This window comes from Dermacentor silvarum, chromosome 6, assembly GCF_013339745.2.
Source record: "Dermacentor silvarum isolate Dsil-2018 chromosome 6, BIME_Dsil_1.4, whole genome shotgun sequence".
In the NCBI taxonomy this organism is placed as follows: Eukaryota; Metazoa; Arthropoda; class Arachnida; order Ixodida; family Ixodidae; genus Dermacentor; species Dermacentor silvarum.
Window position 1 is genome coordinate 169,401,367 of NC_051159.1, and position 16,609 is coordinate 169,417,975.

Sequence of the window (16,609 nt, forward strand, 5' to 3'; positions counted from 1 at the left end):
AAGCCTACTTGCCGTATGCGAACGATGCGATGCGAACTGGTCCCGATAACGCTATCGCGTTCTGCTCTTAAGCGAAACTTAAGCGTCCTCCTATTTTTTTATGTAGCACGTATTGAGCAACAGAAAGCTGTATCGGGAGTGTTTCATGTTTCTATGCAATTTTCTCATTGTCATTTTTATCTAAATACAATATTTGAGAAGTTGAAATTAATTAAGACTAATTATGTAATTAGGCGGAATGCAAAAAATTAACTGAGTATCTCTAAGTGACGGCAAAGTACATTACCTTGGTTTTGTCCAGCTACGTGGCATTGGCATGTATTAAAATATTGGGGCATGATAGTTGGGACACCCTGTATATACCTTAGGAAATCCAACACTGTCGTTTTGCAACAATAGCACTCGCAAAAATTAAATTGTCTTAATTCCCGTCGAGTATTGGACAGTTTATCATAAACACAGAAGTGTGCACTGTTCAGCGTAGGAAAGGTCACGGACCTTGTCCATCATTGTAAAAGAAGTTCTGTACGAGTATTCTCAAATAATTAGTAGTAATATCGAAACGACCCTCAAGTCACCGCAGCTGACTAAACCGTACACCTCGACCACATAAACCCAATGCTTCTGGGACACAAACACAGGCTCAGTTTGTGTGAATGGCCTAACCAAGGTTGTTCGAACTCCTGACCAGCTCGACCGACAATATTGTCGCCCTCGCCGACACCTATGTTTCGCCTGTAATAGCTGAAAGCAAAGACTGCTCTTTCATGTAAATAAACGTAATCCCCATCTTCTGTCAATCAGTGTCAGGTAGTTTCACGTATCAAACAACAGAAATACAACCAGTTTTCATTTTTAAGCAACAATACCTCCACATAGGCGCAAATACTATTCGATTTCCTTTATTTTTTACTTGATCTCCCGGTGATTTGCGTTACACTACGATATTATCACATCACTGTGAGCTTGGCAAACTGCTCCTCATATAGTCATCATTGTAAAAATGAAAAGCACACGAGCGTGACTACACGTTGCCCTTCCTTTCCTGACGCAGGTTACCGCGTTCACCCGCATAGCGTCATGTGTGTTCTTCGCTCTCCTGTTGTCCATTTTGTACTACGGTTGTGGCAGCAGGGCTGCGCAGGTTCGGGACACGGCTGCCTTGTTTGCCGTCACTACGTTCATCCTACTGCTGGGATTCGTAAGCAGCACCGTACTCATACGTGAGCACAACGTCGTCACCTCTCTTCTGGAAACAATCCTGAATTTCAGTAGCCTCTAGTTTCTGAAATCTGTCACTTCAGCATGTATCAAATGATGATGGGCCGACAACTCCAGTGTTCTCTCAGAATCTGAATGGTGATAAAAATCCGAGAGACTTGTTTCTTCATAAAATGATACCTTTGAGCTTGCTTGCAGCATGTATTAAGCTGTATTGAGAAAGCATATTATACTACCATGCTGGCACCGCCGGCAAAGTTGAAAGCTTTACGCACTTTCCGCTAGTTGCGCTGACTATTACTTTCGCATACGGCAGCTTCACAGCTCTAGTCGCTGCGGCTCTATCAAGATCGTGCGCCCCACAGCGCAGTGTCGAATATCTGTGCCGCGGCCAAGCCGCCTGATAAAAGCTAGCTTCCATGACCTTGTGCCAAGAGTGCTTCGTGCACATGTTATGCATTATATTAGGTGACTACCAGAGATAGAACACGGATAAAACAAATATACAAAATATTGCGCTTTTATAGTAAGACAATAAATTCTCTTCTACAGTTCACCCACCACGACTTTGGCACTCTGCAAAGCGTGAGGCATCGGGTTCGAATCCTGGGGGCCGCGAAAAGTGCTATCTAACGGTTCGGATCGAAAAAGCACCCGGGCGCTTGATGTTAAATGCACAATAATGAATCCGTAGATGGTCAAAAATAATTAGAAGTTACGGCGTCTTTCATATGTCCAATGTGGGGCTTCGTGATGTTAGATGCCATCGATTATTATTTTACACAGTTCTTTAACGTAGTTTTTCGTCACCTAACGGCGGCTATACTTGGTAATTGTAGCGTCGCCGAAGAGGCTTGGACGCGTGGCAATTTGCTACGCAACATTGTTTCCGAGAATGAAAGTTTCAAACACGAATAAAAAAATCAGCTACTGGGGTATTACAAGGCAGAAACTACGATCTGGTTATGAGGTACGCCTGCAGATTAATTTTGACCCCCTTGGATTCGTTAACGTGCAGCGAATGCATGGTACACGGGCGTTTTTGTATTTCGCCTACATCGAAATGCGGCCGCCAGGGCCGAGATTTTATCCCGTGACCTCGCGTGGTTAGCAGCGCAACGTCATGCCTATAAGCCACCATGGCATGTATAGCAAAAATAAGCAAGCTTTACTTTAGCCCTGCACTACAAAGAACCAACATGGGGCTGTAATACTGCACCTAACAACAAAAATAGGGTCTTCCTTTTCTTGCTTAGTAGCTATGGTATTGCGCTGCTATGCACGAGGTCGCGGTTTGAATTCCGAGCCGCGGCGGCCGCATTTCAATGAGGGCGAATTGCAAAAACGCCCGTGTAGCGTGCATTGGGTGCACGCTAGAGAAGCCCAGGCGGTCAAGCCTAGTTTAACAACCCCAACCACGGCGAGGCTTCTAATTAGACTGTGGTTTTCACACGTAAAACCCGCAATTTTTTTTTCAGAAGCTGACAATGCCTTTGCGTAAACTATCATAACGCCGCGTGAAAGTTGTAGTTATTCTGAGGACGTGGTGCTTCACATATCGGCAACTTAAAGAGGCGTTACACTAGACAAGCACAGAGCTTTAGACTTGACAAGCAGAGAGCTGCATCATGTGCTGTTCGTGTGTGCATCTAGCTCCTCTTTCATCTTGGTGTCTTCATGCGACAGTTTAACTCACAGTTCATGACTAAGTTGGAAGACATTTCATAATATTACCGTTCGTTGGGCAAGATTTAGGGAGTTTGAAATTTCTGAGCGCTAGTGTTACGAACTAACAGTCAACCGACAGCATTCTAGTCAATTTTTCAACGGGAAGAGGCAAAATTTATTACACATAAATTGTGTCTTCGAAATAAAATATCTGGTTGAAAGTGGTTGATAGTGGCGTTCCGGTTGGATAGCCCCTTGTGTCTATGAGCATTTCGCGCTTACACACGCACTGCAGGATATATGATAAGCTTTCTTATGTGAAGTTATAGTTTTCAGCATAACCAATCACTAAAAATTATAAGCCCTCCACGCGTCATTATTTTATATTATTTTACGTCATTAGTTTAAATCTTAATATATTTTACATGTACATTTTGGTGATGTTATTTTTCCTGTTCATATTTAGTTTACCATTTTCTCTTCTTTCAATACACAATATTATTTTGTACTTTGTTTTACTTTCTGTTATGCAGTCATAATTTCGAGAATGTCGTCATTGCCAAATATTGCTCGTATGTATTAGGTAAGGTGCGGCCAGTGATTCTTTTAACGTTTACATTTCTCCTCCATATTGGTACTTGGGATATCATGACGGGCGTTACATATACTACATAAGCGATAATAAGAATAACCAGAGTGTAGGGCAAAAACAACAAATCTTCCTGTTCTTTTTCTGCTTGGATTTCACTCCTGCACAGAGTCGTGTGCATTCCTCCCCTAGATAAGGAGACAAATCAAGCCTACGATTGCATTTCCTTTCTGTGGATTCAATTTCAGTTCCCTTGGAGATGGACGTTGTCATGCGAGAGCAAAGAAACAGGTGGTACGACCCAAGTGTGTACTACGTTGCAAGACTAATCGCCGAATTGCCATTTACGGTACGTACTATACTTATAAAAGTGCCTGCTAATAAATATTTATGAATTCTGCATTTCGCATCTACATCACTTCAGGAAGAAGTAAAGAAAAAAATGCGCTGAATGTGGGCATGGTTAAAGTGTAGGACTTGAATATCCTGTGATAAACCTTTCTTAACTCAAACACACACAGCATACAAAATGCTATAGTATGACGGAAAAATGCATACAGGTAATTGCTGACTCCTTGCCTTCTTTGTTGAAGCAAAATAGCAACAAAATTACTAAGAAGGTTCAAATAAAAATAACCAAACTAATAAGATTTGTAGTCCCGATTCAACGCCGGTTACACGTAAGCTCATGGGTGCTATTCCCTTTTTGTGCATTGCGCCTGGAATGTTTTACAAATGCTTTGATTGTGTGTAAGAGTTGCCGTGTTTTAAGGCTTATTTTTTATTTTGTATGTTTTATGTCCATTTTACAATTTTTATAAAGTGTTAAAGCCATTATGAAATATGGTAATTAAGCGACTGTAAGGATATTCTGGGTACGCCTAGCCCGTGCCTTTTGCCGGTATTGTTGAGTTCGTGCCCGGCGCTTGCCGATGACATCTGGGTCGGTAGACTGGCGCTCGACCTGCCACCGCTTGCGCTGCTGCTCCGTCTTCTCACTCGGCCTCTCGATCGCCAGACGAACCCGGTACATCCATAGCGCACACAGAGCCCGTAGCAACTGCCAGAGGAGGTGAACCCAGAGTGCCTCAACCTACCCTCCTCCTCTGCGACGCTCCGCCTTCTTCCTCGTACCATCGCCAGCAATGAATAAATGCAAGCAATGTATTAATGCATGCAATTCGACGCGTCATTTACCTGGATCGTATTTAGTTTTCCTACTTTACACAATGAATGTTGGGTGTGAAAGCACTCTTTCTTGAATACGCGCATTCACGTCTTTCAGCTGTCATGAGCCGTGATCACATGAATGCGTAATAAGAATTATAGCTAATCTATGAACTTATTATTTATTTGACGCTTTGCATAGAAATGGGAAAGGCTCACAGACGTTGCCATCATACATCGGTGCATGTGTTCGTCATATGCTGGATTTTCAGCAATCATTAGATAATAAGGCAGGCAAGCGCAAAATCCAGGCTCGCAATCATAAGGTGGGCGATCGACTTGTACCCGTAAAATATCAAAGAATGAAAAGAAAGCGAAAAAAAAAATATCGCTGCCAGCACTGCGGCGCCTGCACGGGGAGTGGCTTACCCGCATAACTTTGGATTTCAAGATGGTGTACCTTGGCGCAAGTCTGGCTCCCTTTAGGGAGCCTATATACGGTAACTCAAACTTGGACTTCCTCCAACACTCCCAACAAAGTAAAGCACGCCAAGTCGGCAAAGCAAAGGTGCAAAGAAGTAAAGGTGGTGCAGGGCGCCCGTTCGTTGCCAAATGCCAGCTGTCAGAGCTCTTTGAGTCATACGGGCTGTCTACCTATATCGCCGCTAGAGATGTGCTGGCTAACGGCTCCGTTCCTTATGAAATTATGCAATGAAACGACAAACGCGACCTAAATGTACTCACTGCAGCCAGCGCCTCCTCTACGTCGTCGAGCCCACCATTCTTTTAAAAAAGCGAACAGCTTTCTTGAGGCGCTTCGGCTATTCGCTTGCTTTTACAAGATCCTCGATGGTTTCCGCACGAATATATTTTTCCGGGGTTTGCGGTGACTACACTATTTCCGCTCCGTAGTTGCTTATACAATACAAATGGGCCATGTCACTGTCATAACTGTTATATAGCTAGGTTCTGTTGCATTTGCCATTTTCCTGAAAGTTTCGCTCGCACTTTGTTTGCAGTGGAGCTTATATTTTTTTATGTTAAGAGCTTTTGATGGGCAGGTTCTTAAGCTCAGAAATGATGCATTTGTACAAACCGCTAGGAAATTTACTGCAGTGTGAGATTCTTAGCAATGCGAATGAAATAAGCAAGGAAAATAGCTTAAGCGAGGGTAGTTCTAACATGCCGTAGCCTGCACTGAACGGATATTTGATAGATGCCTCCAGACCAACACGCACTAAGTATACAAGAACGCGTTGTATAGACGAAGTGAACTTGGTCTGGAGCTCTCGCACAGCGAGCGCGGGAACAGAGGAGAGACGATGAAGTTAAAGCAAAAATTCAGCCAGCCAATTCTTGGCCAATCCCCCAGTGTGGGTACGATCCATGTGAGGCCATCGTCATCATTAGCAGCAGGCGATCGCAGGGACGGCGTCTTGTCTGCTTTGCTCTTTTACAATGGGCAGTCGACGAAAATGCAGCCTAAGGCATGCCAGCCTTAAGGACAGTCCTCAAGGGACCACGCCGTCCTGGGTGCCTCCCCCGACCAGGGAAGGCCGTCCGCGCTTCCCTTGCCATGGATCTCTTCCCCATAACATCATCGACCTCTCAGCTACCAAGGAATGCCGTTCACGTTCCCCTGGCCATGCTTACGGCTACAGTGAGTACCACGGCCCCCGCCAGCCCTGGCTGCTCAACGGATGCCGTTCACGCTCCCTTGGCCACTGGTCCGGCTGGCACGAGTACTGCGGCCGCTGCCGCCGCCTCAGTGTGCGTGGATTCCGCCCCTTCCTCAACGGGCGGCTCAGCCGGCAGCTTGACGGACGTCATGCGAGCCATTTCGCTGCTGTCACATCAGCTGAACTACATCGTTTCGGCCGCCTTCGGTTTCCCGCGTGCAATCTTACCATCCCCGGCTGCCTCGGAACTAACAGAGTTCCACGGATTTCAGATTGACCCCATTCTGTGGGTCCAAGTAGCCAACACGCTCGGCGCTTGCCATGCCTGACCAGACAACACGATATGGTTGGTTGCAACGGTGCGGCTTTGAGGTGGTACCAAGGCGCGGGACAACTACGAAGATCACAAGTACCTGTCCTGGGCTGATTGGAGCACACCTTTGATGACTGTTTTCCATCCACTCGCATATGCCTGCGAAGAGCCCGACCAGCACTGCTCAGCGACCGGAGCTCGTGAAGTACACCACCTGGACGTGGCAGTCACGCCCAGGAGCGCGTCGAAGGAGAGGTCCGAATACTGCCCCACCTCAGACGTCGGCTCACTGGGTGTTACCGTCGGCTCCACACCAGGCTGTGGGAAGCGCATGACGACCACCACTCCCATGTCACCCCATCAACGGGCGGCGCATCATAAACCAGCACCAATGGCTCCACCACAGCTCGTAAACACGCAACTAACTGCCGCTGTTACTTTCACAAGGCAGTCACGCCAGTTGAGCTGCACCGACGAAAACCATGCGAAGCTCGGGAGCAGCATTATCTCGCTGCTGCAGGTACACCTGGAAAGATTTTGGCGGATTGCTTCGCCACCAGCCCCGCCGTAGACACCGGATGCGAGCTATTTTTTCCGCCACTGACCTCTAACTCTGCGTCGGCATCCGACGCTATACCATCACTTCCAGAGACCGAGACCACTTTCTGCCCACAGCAGTCGGTGAACGGCTCACAGACTCATCAACGCTGGGGCGCATGGAGGCGCCGACGCTTCCAATCCAAGAACCAGATTTGTCTACGTATCGTAGCTGGGAGATGCTTCTTGATCCGTCAGAACCCCATCCTTGAATGTCAATGGAGTCCTTGCTCGAATTCATGACTATTCACCTTGCGCTGAGCAAGGCTTCTTGATCCGTCGGAACCCCATCCTTGAATGTCAACGCATTCCTTGCCCGAATTCACGACCATTCACCCTGCGCTGAGTGAGGCCTCGCTGAAGGAAGGGAAGGAGACTAACACGGCTGAGGTCATCACCATGGAAGAGCTGTCCGTACGCGAAGGGCGCGTAAACGGAGCGAAGTGTGGCGCGACTGCCTCGCTAATTGGGAAATCGTGAGAGGCAGCGCGTGGGTGACGCTTGGGCGCGATTCACACCAGCCGCTGCAGACAGACCTCGGCTCATGCAGCGCTTTGTCTCCATATTTCGTATAGTTGGACGAGCTCGCCGCATGTCATCGGTGAACCGACAACGGCGCGCTACTCTGGCGCCACCTCGTAGCGGTCGTTGCCGCAAAGCCCATCTTGCGTGGCACTACGCTTTTCTTCTCACGCTTTCGCCATACCTTCCTCCTCCGCTTTCCACCTAAATGGTTTCGCTGCACCCCCCTCCTCCGCTTTCCCCATCCCGTTCTCTTCGCTATCGCCGTCTTCCATCCGCGCTCCGCGTTCGCTCTTTCATCCTTCGCGGCGCTCGTTAGCTCGGTTACGGGAACGACGCCGACGCTCGTCGCAAGAACGGGCGCCTAAGAGCTGCGCTCCAAACCTTCTCTTTACGCGACTGAGATTGCAGGAATCAAAACGCTCACACAAGAAACCAATTGTCGCTGCACATTTAGTTGCGTCAAGCTGCGGGATCAAGCGTTGAAACATGTGTTCCCTTGTGCTCCCACGGACACACGACGTTGGGTGGCCGCATTCGTGGCAGCGTTGATGCGGAGCATGCTGGACCAGTTGGGCCAACGTACGGGCTGTTTGCTTGCAGTAACAATCAGACTTCGAAGGGAACAATATAGCTTCCCCGCGTTGTTACCGACTGTTAGCGATTTTCTTTTTGGCCGCTTGTCTCTCTGTAGAGTTTCTAAAAGGTTCCAGCGTTGCGCTCTTCTTGAAGTACACTGGCCTGAATGATCCTTTATAGCCCTCATGTGCATCCTCCCGCGTGCGCGCAGTCTTCACTCTCTCCCTCTTTCCTCTTTCTATTCACCCTTTTCTTTACCCCCAGTCAAAGGTAGTAAACCGGACGCTCGTCTGGTTGACTTGCCAGCCTTTTCTTTTATTGCTTTCTCTCTCTCTCTCCAGCGTGGCAAAGAGTTTAGTAGCGGTCCCAGTACACCCTCTACGGGATTCTAGTCCTCCGCTTACATCTTGCATATATGCACAGATTTTCAATGCAAATTTGTTCGGCCACTGCACCGCCGCTACACGCATTATTAAAGAAAGTAATTAATGCTATGGGTGCTCGCGTATATATGTCTGAAAAATGAGAAGTGATTTCATTATCAAACTTGACAAATACGCATTTTGTTTGTTAGAGTGTCTCGGAGTTAAGTGTATGCCATCTGTTCACAGATCGTCTGTCCTCTCATTATGATTGGTATCGTCCACTGGACCACTTCTCAGCCCATGGAGTTGCCTCGGATCGCCATCATCGCGCTTTTCGCTATCCAGATGTCCTCAGCGAGTCAAAGCATTGGTTACATTTGCTCGGCGCCTCTGAAGCCTGAGGTAAACGCACAAGAGGGGACGCTGAGTAAGCTCAAAACACGAATGGTGCTCCTGCATAACTCAGTCGCATGTGCAAGCTTGATCCTTTTTACTGTGTACCTAACTCCTTAAGTTCTAATATCACCGCCATGGCATGTGACTGAAAAAAATTGACAGTAGCTAAATGGTCACATTTACTGATTTCTTGTTCTGGTGGGTGCAATGCATAAAATAAAATAAATCAGAGCCACACATAAGGCGAAGTCACGAGCGACGAAGCGTTTCATGTTTGGTTTGATAAAAACATGACTTGATCTTCTGAAGTTTCAGTTTCTATGCCCACTTAAAATGATATAAACATTTACTTAGGGAAGAAAAACGCCGCTTATTGTAGCGCTTGCAGTATCGCTTTTTTGTCTTCGAACATAAATACGGCCGATCCAACGCGCTTACAGGAATCTACCTTAAGTGAAGGTTTCTTTAATCATTTCAATTAAATCCTCTGCAAAGAGGTACGTGATGCATGCAACTGTATATTATTTCCAACTTGTTTAATAGGGAAGCGTTAAATAAGCTTTACTTGGTCAACGGCGCAGAGCAAAGACAAGTAGATGAAAGAAAACGAAATAAAATAAACGACGCTCAAAGTACCTTTCGTCAGAAGCGTACACGCTTGTCTTCGCGGCCTAATTGTACGCTGTATTTTAACCAGTTTGCCTTCACTATGGTCACTCCTTCCTCATTCCATTACACACTGCTTCCGCGCAGCTGGCTGTAATCGTGGGCCTGGCGTCGACGGCACCGATCTTCTTGTGCAGCGGGTTCTTGGTGCAACGGCGGTTCCTGCAACCGGCTTTCGCATGGCTTCCGTACTCGACACCTATGTTCTACGTGCACCGAGCAATGATGACTGCGCTATTCGGTGGAGGCCGCGGTCAACTGGAGTGCGACGAACGAGATGCCGACGTACTGTGCGTTCCCGTGGACGGCGCGCAAGTGTTGCACGTACTGGACGCAGAAGACGTGGACGTTGTGGCGTATTCCGGTATTGTGTTGGCTATGGACTTGCTACTGAAGGTCATCGGGTTCGCGCTGCTGAAGTGGAGGCTTAGGCGCCATCGCTGAGAAAAAGAGGCAGTCAACGACGCCCGGTTGAGCCAGCCTAGCATGCGCGCCATATTCGGCACTTCAGTAAGACATGATTGTTTTAGTGCAAATGTTCTGCATGAAAAGAAATAACCAGTGAAAGGAAAAAGAGACAGAAAGACAGGTGCTGTCATTCTCTCTGCTCTATCCTTTCACAAGTTTTTTCTTTTCTGTATTTTTGTGCTACAAAAATCATGTCCTACTGTAAACACCAACTCGCCTCGCAACGTTTTTACATAAATACGCATTTGGTGCCGCAGATAAACTACACTGCCTAGAATATACTTACCTCCCCTCCCTCCCTCCCTCCTGTCCCCCACGGCCTTTCGCGCGACGGAAGAGGTCGCGTTTGCTCTCCGCCGTGCGTTCGCTCCCGGTGGAAGCGCGCGTCCCTCGCGCGCTTTCACTCGCACATACAGCATATGGTGCGCGGCGCCGATTTCATCGCCGTTGGACTCTATACAGAACCTCACGGCGACGGGACAGCGACGGCGACGCCGACGGCAGAAATCCGCGTGAGGTGTCCATATAATTGCTATCGCAACAATAATAAAAAAATAGAGAGAATAAGAGGAAAACAAAATTCAGCACGATTTGTGAAGGCTTTGTATCTACCCGCATACGTTTTCCTTCTTGCGCGTTTCATGTACTCAGCCAGCACTGACACTGCTAGAATTAAGAAAACAGCTGAATGAAATCGAATTGTCAGAAGTGCGGCTTTTCTTTCGTCAATGTTACTGTTGTGGGCGTCGAGCCTTGGCTTATTCGTCCAGACAATTTCACAGTTCGTAGTTTCTTTCCACAAACACGTCATCGACGTTTGTGCGAATCACAGGAAGGGGGGGGGGGGGGGGGGACAAATGCGTTTTGCTAGCTGCGGTTTAGCCTATGAAGGTGGTTTATTTACGAACTATTTCCGAGGTCATTGTGCATTGACTGGTAAATTCATAGGGTTGAACGTCCCAAAGCAAGGAGAGAAGTGGTAGTAGCGGGCTCCGGATTCATTTTGGCTACCCGGGGTTCTTTAATGTGCACCTGAGCATAATTAAGCGCGCGTTTTCGCATTTCACTCCTATCAAGATGCGGCGCCGGTAATCGAATCCGTGGCCTAGTGATCAGGTATAGCCACTGAGCCGCCATGGCGAGTCAGCTTGGAAACCTATTTTCATGCTATACAAGAACAAATGATCTGTAAGGCGTTCACTGCTTTCACAAAATACAATCTCGTGTATCTGCAGCAGCACGTTCAGCCCGTGCGCACTAGGCGCAGAAGTACCCTCCCCTATTAATTTAAGTGAAGAATGCTTACTCACCCTGAATGGATGAACGAGGACACGATGCGTATGAAGTTCGCGGTTGCTCTTACGTCGGCTTCAGTGGCATTGACTTTCAAAGTAAACATGGAGTCCAAGCTGAAAACGATGTCGTCGGCGTGTGTGGGGCGGACCAATTTTGGCCAGCCAATGTACGAAGGTTGCTGTGACAGTTCGTACACGTACGCCGTCATGCCTGGATGCACGAATGCTTTGACAAAGTTGACCGTTGGACATGAAAACTGGGCATGAGACACTATATCTACGGCCGCGTATACTGCTCCCTGGCCGTCCGAGGCAGCCACGTGTCCGAAGTACTTTTCGATTATTGGTTCGATGTCGCTGCTAAATCGCGAGGCCATCACCGTCGTCATCAGGGTCACCATGCTTTTCTTACGGATATGTGCTATGTCGCCGTTATCACTGATGGTCGCAAGAATAGTTTTCATTAGGGAATCACCCTCTGCTTCGCAAATGCCAGCCAGTAGGTCACGAGCGTTCAATTCATTCTTGTGGAGCGCTGATTCCAGAGAAGTGAACGACCTCTCAATGACCGGAAAGAAATAATCGAGCCCGTTAGAGTTGAAATCACTGGTCGCATTTAGTATGACAGCTTATGGTTTCGATCGAAGACAACGAACAGCTTCTGCAGTAGTGAGCGCCCGAGAACCGTTCCGGTTGCAGCCTAGATAGGTCGTGAGCAACATAGCCCGGTTAGCGGCCTTAATGCTGATACTCTTTATTGAATTGCAGATAATTCTAGTAGGAATTTTAGGAAATGTTCTAGGAGGAGGTAGGCAGAAAAAGGGTAAAAATATACCACGGAAAAAATGTGCGATTATTATGATACTCCCAAACGCGAAATTTCAGGGCAGCTGTATACGCGTTTTCATTTCGCGATATATTGAGGCAAAGAAATTGAGATCGAAATCACCGTACCGTCTGGAAGTGGGCCAGTACCGTCAGCGCCTTCGCAGAGGGAGGGGCATAATGGGAACGCTGGCATGATGAGCGGCATCGGAGCCAGCGGTGAAAGCAGACGACGACGAGAGCGCGAGGAATGGCACGAGTGCATTTGAGCGGTTACGCCGAGGGACGCCGATGAGCCAGCTGTAAAAGAAGATGACAAACGCATGACCAGTGGCACGAGCGTGTCCACGCGGATACGCCGAGGGTCGCCAACGCTCAACCCAGGAATGGGTGCCTAAGAGCTGCGCTTTAAAAAATGTGATAATGGTATGTACCGGTTAGACAAAGATGATGATGTGGATGTAAATGAACAAGAGCTTGTCAAGTAAGGCAATGTCTTGGAGAAATAAGCAAAGAAAACTTAAAGCTTGACGTTGCTTTGAAGAAGAAGCCATATGACCTGGTATGCTTGCCACCTGTGTGCGTGCATGTGTGTGTGTTTGTTTGCGAGCGTGTGCGTGCGCGTGTGAGTGTGTGCGTGTGTGTGTGTGTTGTGTGTGTGTGTGTGTGTGTGTGTGTGTGTTGTGTGTGTGTGTGTGTGTGTGTGTGTGTGTGTGTGTGTGTGTGTTTACCTAGTGGACATGTCCATTTCGTCGGCTGCTGAAGTTCTGATTGACTGGGCTAAGGTACACGTCAGAAGGAGACAGGTGCTCTCAGCCAATCAGCACTTCAGCTGCAGACGAAATGAACATGTCCACTAGGTGGACACTTACAGAATAGCCCCCCTGTAGTGCTTATTGAGGACGAGAGTTCATTTTACTTAAAATACAAGTAATTTGGTCTCTCTGAGTTGGTCATTCCAACAAAGTGAGTTCGGCTGTTTCTAATGCACAACAGCTATCACAATGTTGTTATCTTGCAATTTGGAAATGACGAGAGGCCGTACAAGGCGAAAACTATCCGGAGGTCTACAGTTAGGCAAGCGTTGTTGAATTCTATATTAACTGCTTCTCCTGAGTTTCGTATATTTCGAGGAACCGTTGTAGATGTCTTAAGTGACTGTACCATCTGCGCCTGGAGACGATCAAGTATTCACCGAATTCAAAGCCGTGGGAAGTCTGCATAAGGTGGAACATTCATCAATCCGTATTGTGTTTGGTGTCAGGAGCACCTCAACGGCCACTGAGGCTATCACATGAGCTCTATTGCTTGTTTTAATTCTTGGCCAGAATTCTTCTGCAACGTCTACTTCAATTGCGCCTCGTTGCAGATCCGTTGAAGAAAGCAGTTGAAGCTATAGGCGGGCTTGGATTTGAGGTTCAGAACTATTCTCAATATGCTTGACTTGCGCTTGCTTGGATCGATACGCGAACAACATTTTCTCAACTGGTTGTGTACATTTTATTGAGTTCATTCGGTGCCTTATGCTCTCCGCGCATTCTCCGAGCAAGTCACTCGGCCCGCTAAAGGAGTTGAGTATTTCTCCGGTACAGCAAATACCTTGATGCAAGCTGCACTGGCACTTGTCAAAGCAGACATGAGATCCACATGCATATTTATATCCGCACTAGCGTCTCCGATCATAGGTAAGTCATCACAATTCGTCTTGGTGACTTTGCGCTTGAAGCATCGCCCATCAGACAGGCCACTGAGCATGGTATAGGTGTGCATGTGGTCGCTGCCGAGGCTCTCAACATGAACAAGCCAGGACGCAGCAGGAAGCAGCGAATCGGACACCATATTGACGTTCAATGCACTTGATCTTGAACCCCGAAAAAATGTTGGACTACCGCTATTCACAATGTTCAAAGTCACCTGACTGGCAAGTGCCAGCAGACGATGACTTCAGTCACTTTATTTGTTACGTGCCCATGCGGGTGATACACATTAATATCGCCTCTGAGAACTTGCGGTGGTGAAGTCATACCTAGAATAGCCTAGAGGCACTGGAGGTCAAATCTGTAGTGAGGTGGGTCATATTCCGTCAGAATGGTAAAGGATACATTTTTGTACTTCAGAGTAGCTACTACGTTTTCGTTAGATGTGTCCTAGGTAGGGTTCGGTGTTTTCGGAGTTTAGTTTTTGAAGAAACTGGAAGTGTTTCGGTGCGTTTCGATTTGGCATACGGTGCTCCAAAATCGGAGCTCTCAGGGTTTTATTGGATTTCTTACAAATTTAGGCAAATGTTCTCTAATACAAGATCACACTGCTAATGCTAGGAATATTTTATTCAGCAACTGGTACCAGAATCATTGCCACTGATTACAACTGGTAATATGCATACAAATATGTACACTTTACAATGTTTGCATCCCAAACTGTGGCACAATCCTTCTTGCTCTCGACACGGAATATAGAGAACGCTCTTTCGACGTTCGCACTAGATACTGAGAAGGCTAGGAGAACCAGCGCACAACGTGACAGGGGAGGTCATCGTGGGCATGTATGCACCAGAAAACAAACGTCTCAACGATTTCTTTCACATTATATGCCTGATGCTGCGAAAATAAATGCCAGATGGCATCAAAACATTTGGCACGGAATGAGCATGTGGAATAGATTACTAAAAAAAATGTGATCTTCGGTTGATATCATCTCGCGTACGTGAGTAAGAAAGTTAAAATACTTTATTACTCGCTAGTACTCTCAATCTAACAGTTTTGAAGCACCTTCCGGTGTACGACTGGCGTCACCAATCTGTAGAATGTGCACTTACAACAGAAAAACGCTGTCTGTTGCATCGCGAATGTGCCATATTTGTCCCACAGTGCCAGCCTTTTTATGAAGTACGATATTTTGCCCGTATTTTCATTATACAACTGTACACGGTGTTTCACTTAACTTCGACTGAACTTTAAAAATATGCACAGGCTACGTAGCTGGACAGAACCAAAGTAATGTTGCTTGACATCGCTTGTAGATACACAGATTATTTTTTGCATTCCACCTAATTACATAATTAATATAATTAATGAATCAACTTTTCAATTATTAAAATTAGATGAAAAGTGTCAATGAGAAAATTGTCGAGCAACATGGGAAGCTCCCGGTACAGCTTTTTGTTGCTCAATACGTGCTACAGACAGACAGACAAACAGACAGACAACGAACTTTATTTGATCCTGAGGAGCTACTGTCAGGACTCCACATAAAAGCGTTTTTCCGAGCGTGAAAGAATCCCGCGAATGCAGCTTGCCATGCGAAGAACTTCATCAAAATGTACTGTAAACAGAAGTCTTGCATATAGGAATATACCTGTAACTTACGTTTTGTCGTTATTTCTTCTTATACTTCCTCCCAAAATTTTTATGCGTTGATACATTGCAAAAATAAACTGCTAAAGTTGTACCTGAAAAGATTCTGAAAATGAACATAATATGGGCGCACCTTTTTCTTTATTCATGTATTTCTGTACATACGTATTCATTTGTATGAACATTTCTATTATGTGTCTATGTATTGTAAACAATCACTGTACTTCTGCTCCTGCTGCATTGCCATAGGGGGCAAGGCCTCCGTTAAGCTGTGTTCGCAGCTTTTTATCCTCTCTCCTCCTACCAAGGAAATATTATTGAACTGAAATTGAATTGAATCCGCCAGAGACCGGCCACCTCGTATTCACGAAATCAAAAGCAGTAAAAAGGAGTTGGAGGATTGGTGGCCTAAAAGTAGGAATGCTACGTAGAACGAAGAAACGTAAAAACCAAATTTACTATAGACCGAGAACACAGCAAGCTCTACTTTGGTTTCAATCCATTGTCTCATTCGAGAGCGAATATTAGTTAAGCAAGCTACAAAATTTTCGAGAATTTGTACAAATTTGACAAAGCGACAAGGAGATGTTCCTATCATTCATCTAGGCGAAGTGTCCGTGTGTTCATCGTGTGTTCTAATAAACAGGAAAGGAGGTTCTTAAGGAGACAGCGCGAGTAGCACCACCGAATGGGAGAGTGTAGCGCTGCGATTAGCGTACTCCTTCTGCTTCCCAATCTACTTGCGCTAAGCGCACATTTTGAATTGAATTATGGGGTTTTACGTGCCAAAACCAGTTCTGATTATGAGGCACGCCGTAGTGGGGGACTCCGAAAATTTGGACCACATTTTCTTAGCTAGAAAACTAGTTTTGAAAATTATGTTTCTGCATCTCTAGTTCACTTTGT

At 46.5% G+C, this 16,609-nt stretch overlaps 1 protein-coding gene across 1 annotated transcript in view; it reads left to right on the forward strand.

The window, feature by feature from the left end:
* Window positions 1-10,953, forward strand: part of LOC119457035 (ATP-binding cassette sub-family G member 1-like) — a 32,010-nt gene extending 21,057 nt beyond the window's left edge. Inside the window, 4 exon segments of the mRNA XM_037718860.2 lie at window positions 1,055-1,223; window positions 3,727-3,827; window positions 8,947-9,102; window positions 9,850-10,953. Of these exon segments, the coding sequence (XP_037574788.1) occupies window positions 1,055-1,223; window positions 3,727-3,827; window positions 8,947-9,102; window positions 9,850-10,206 (783 nt within the window). The 3' untranslated portion in view covers window positions 10,207-10,953.
* Window positions 10,954-16,609: the final 5,656 nt, after the last annotated feature.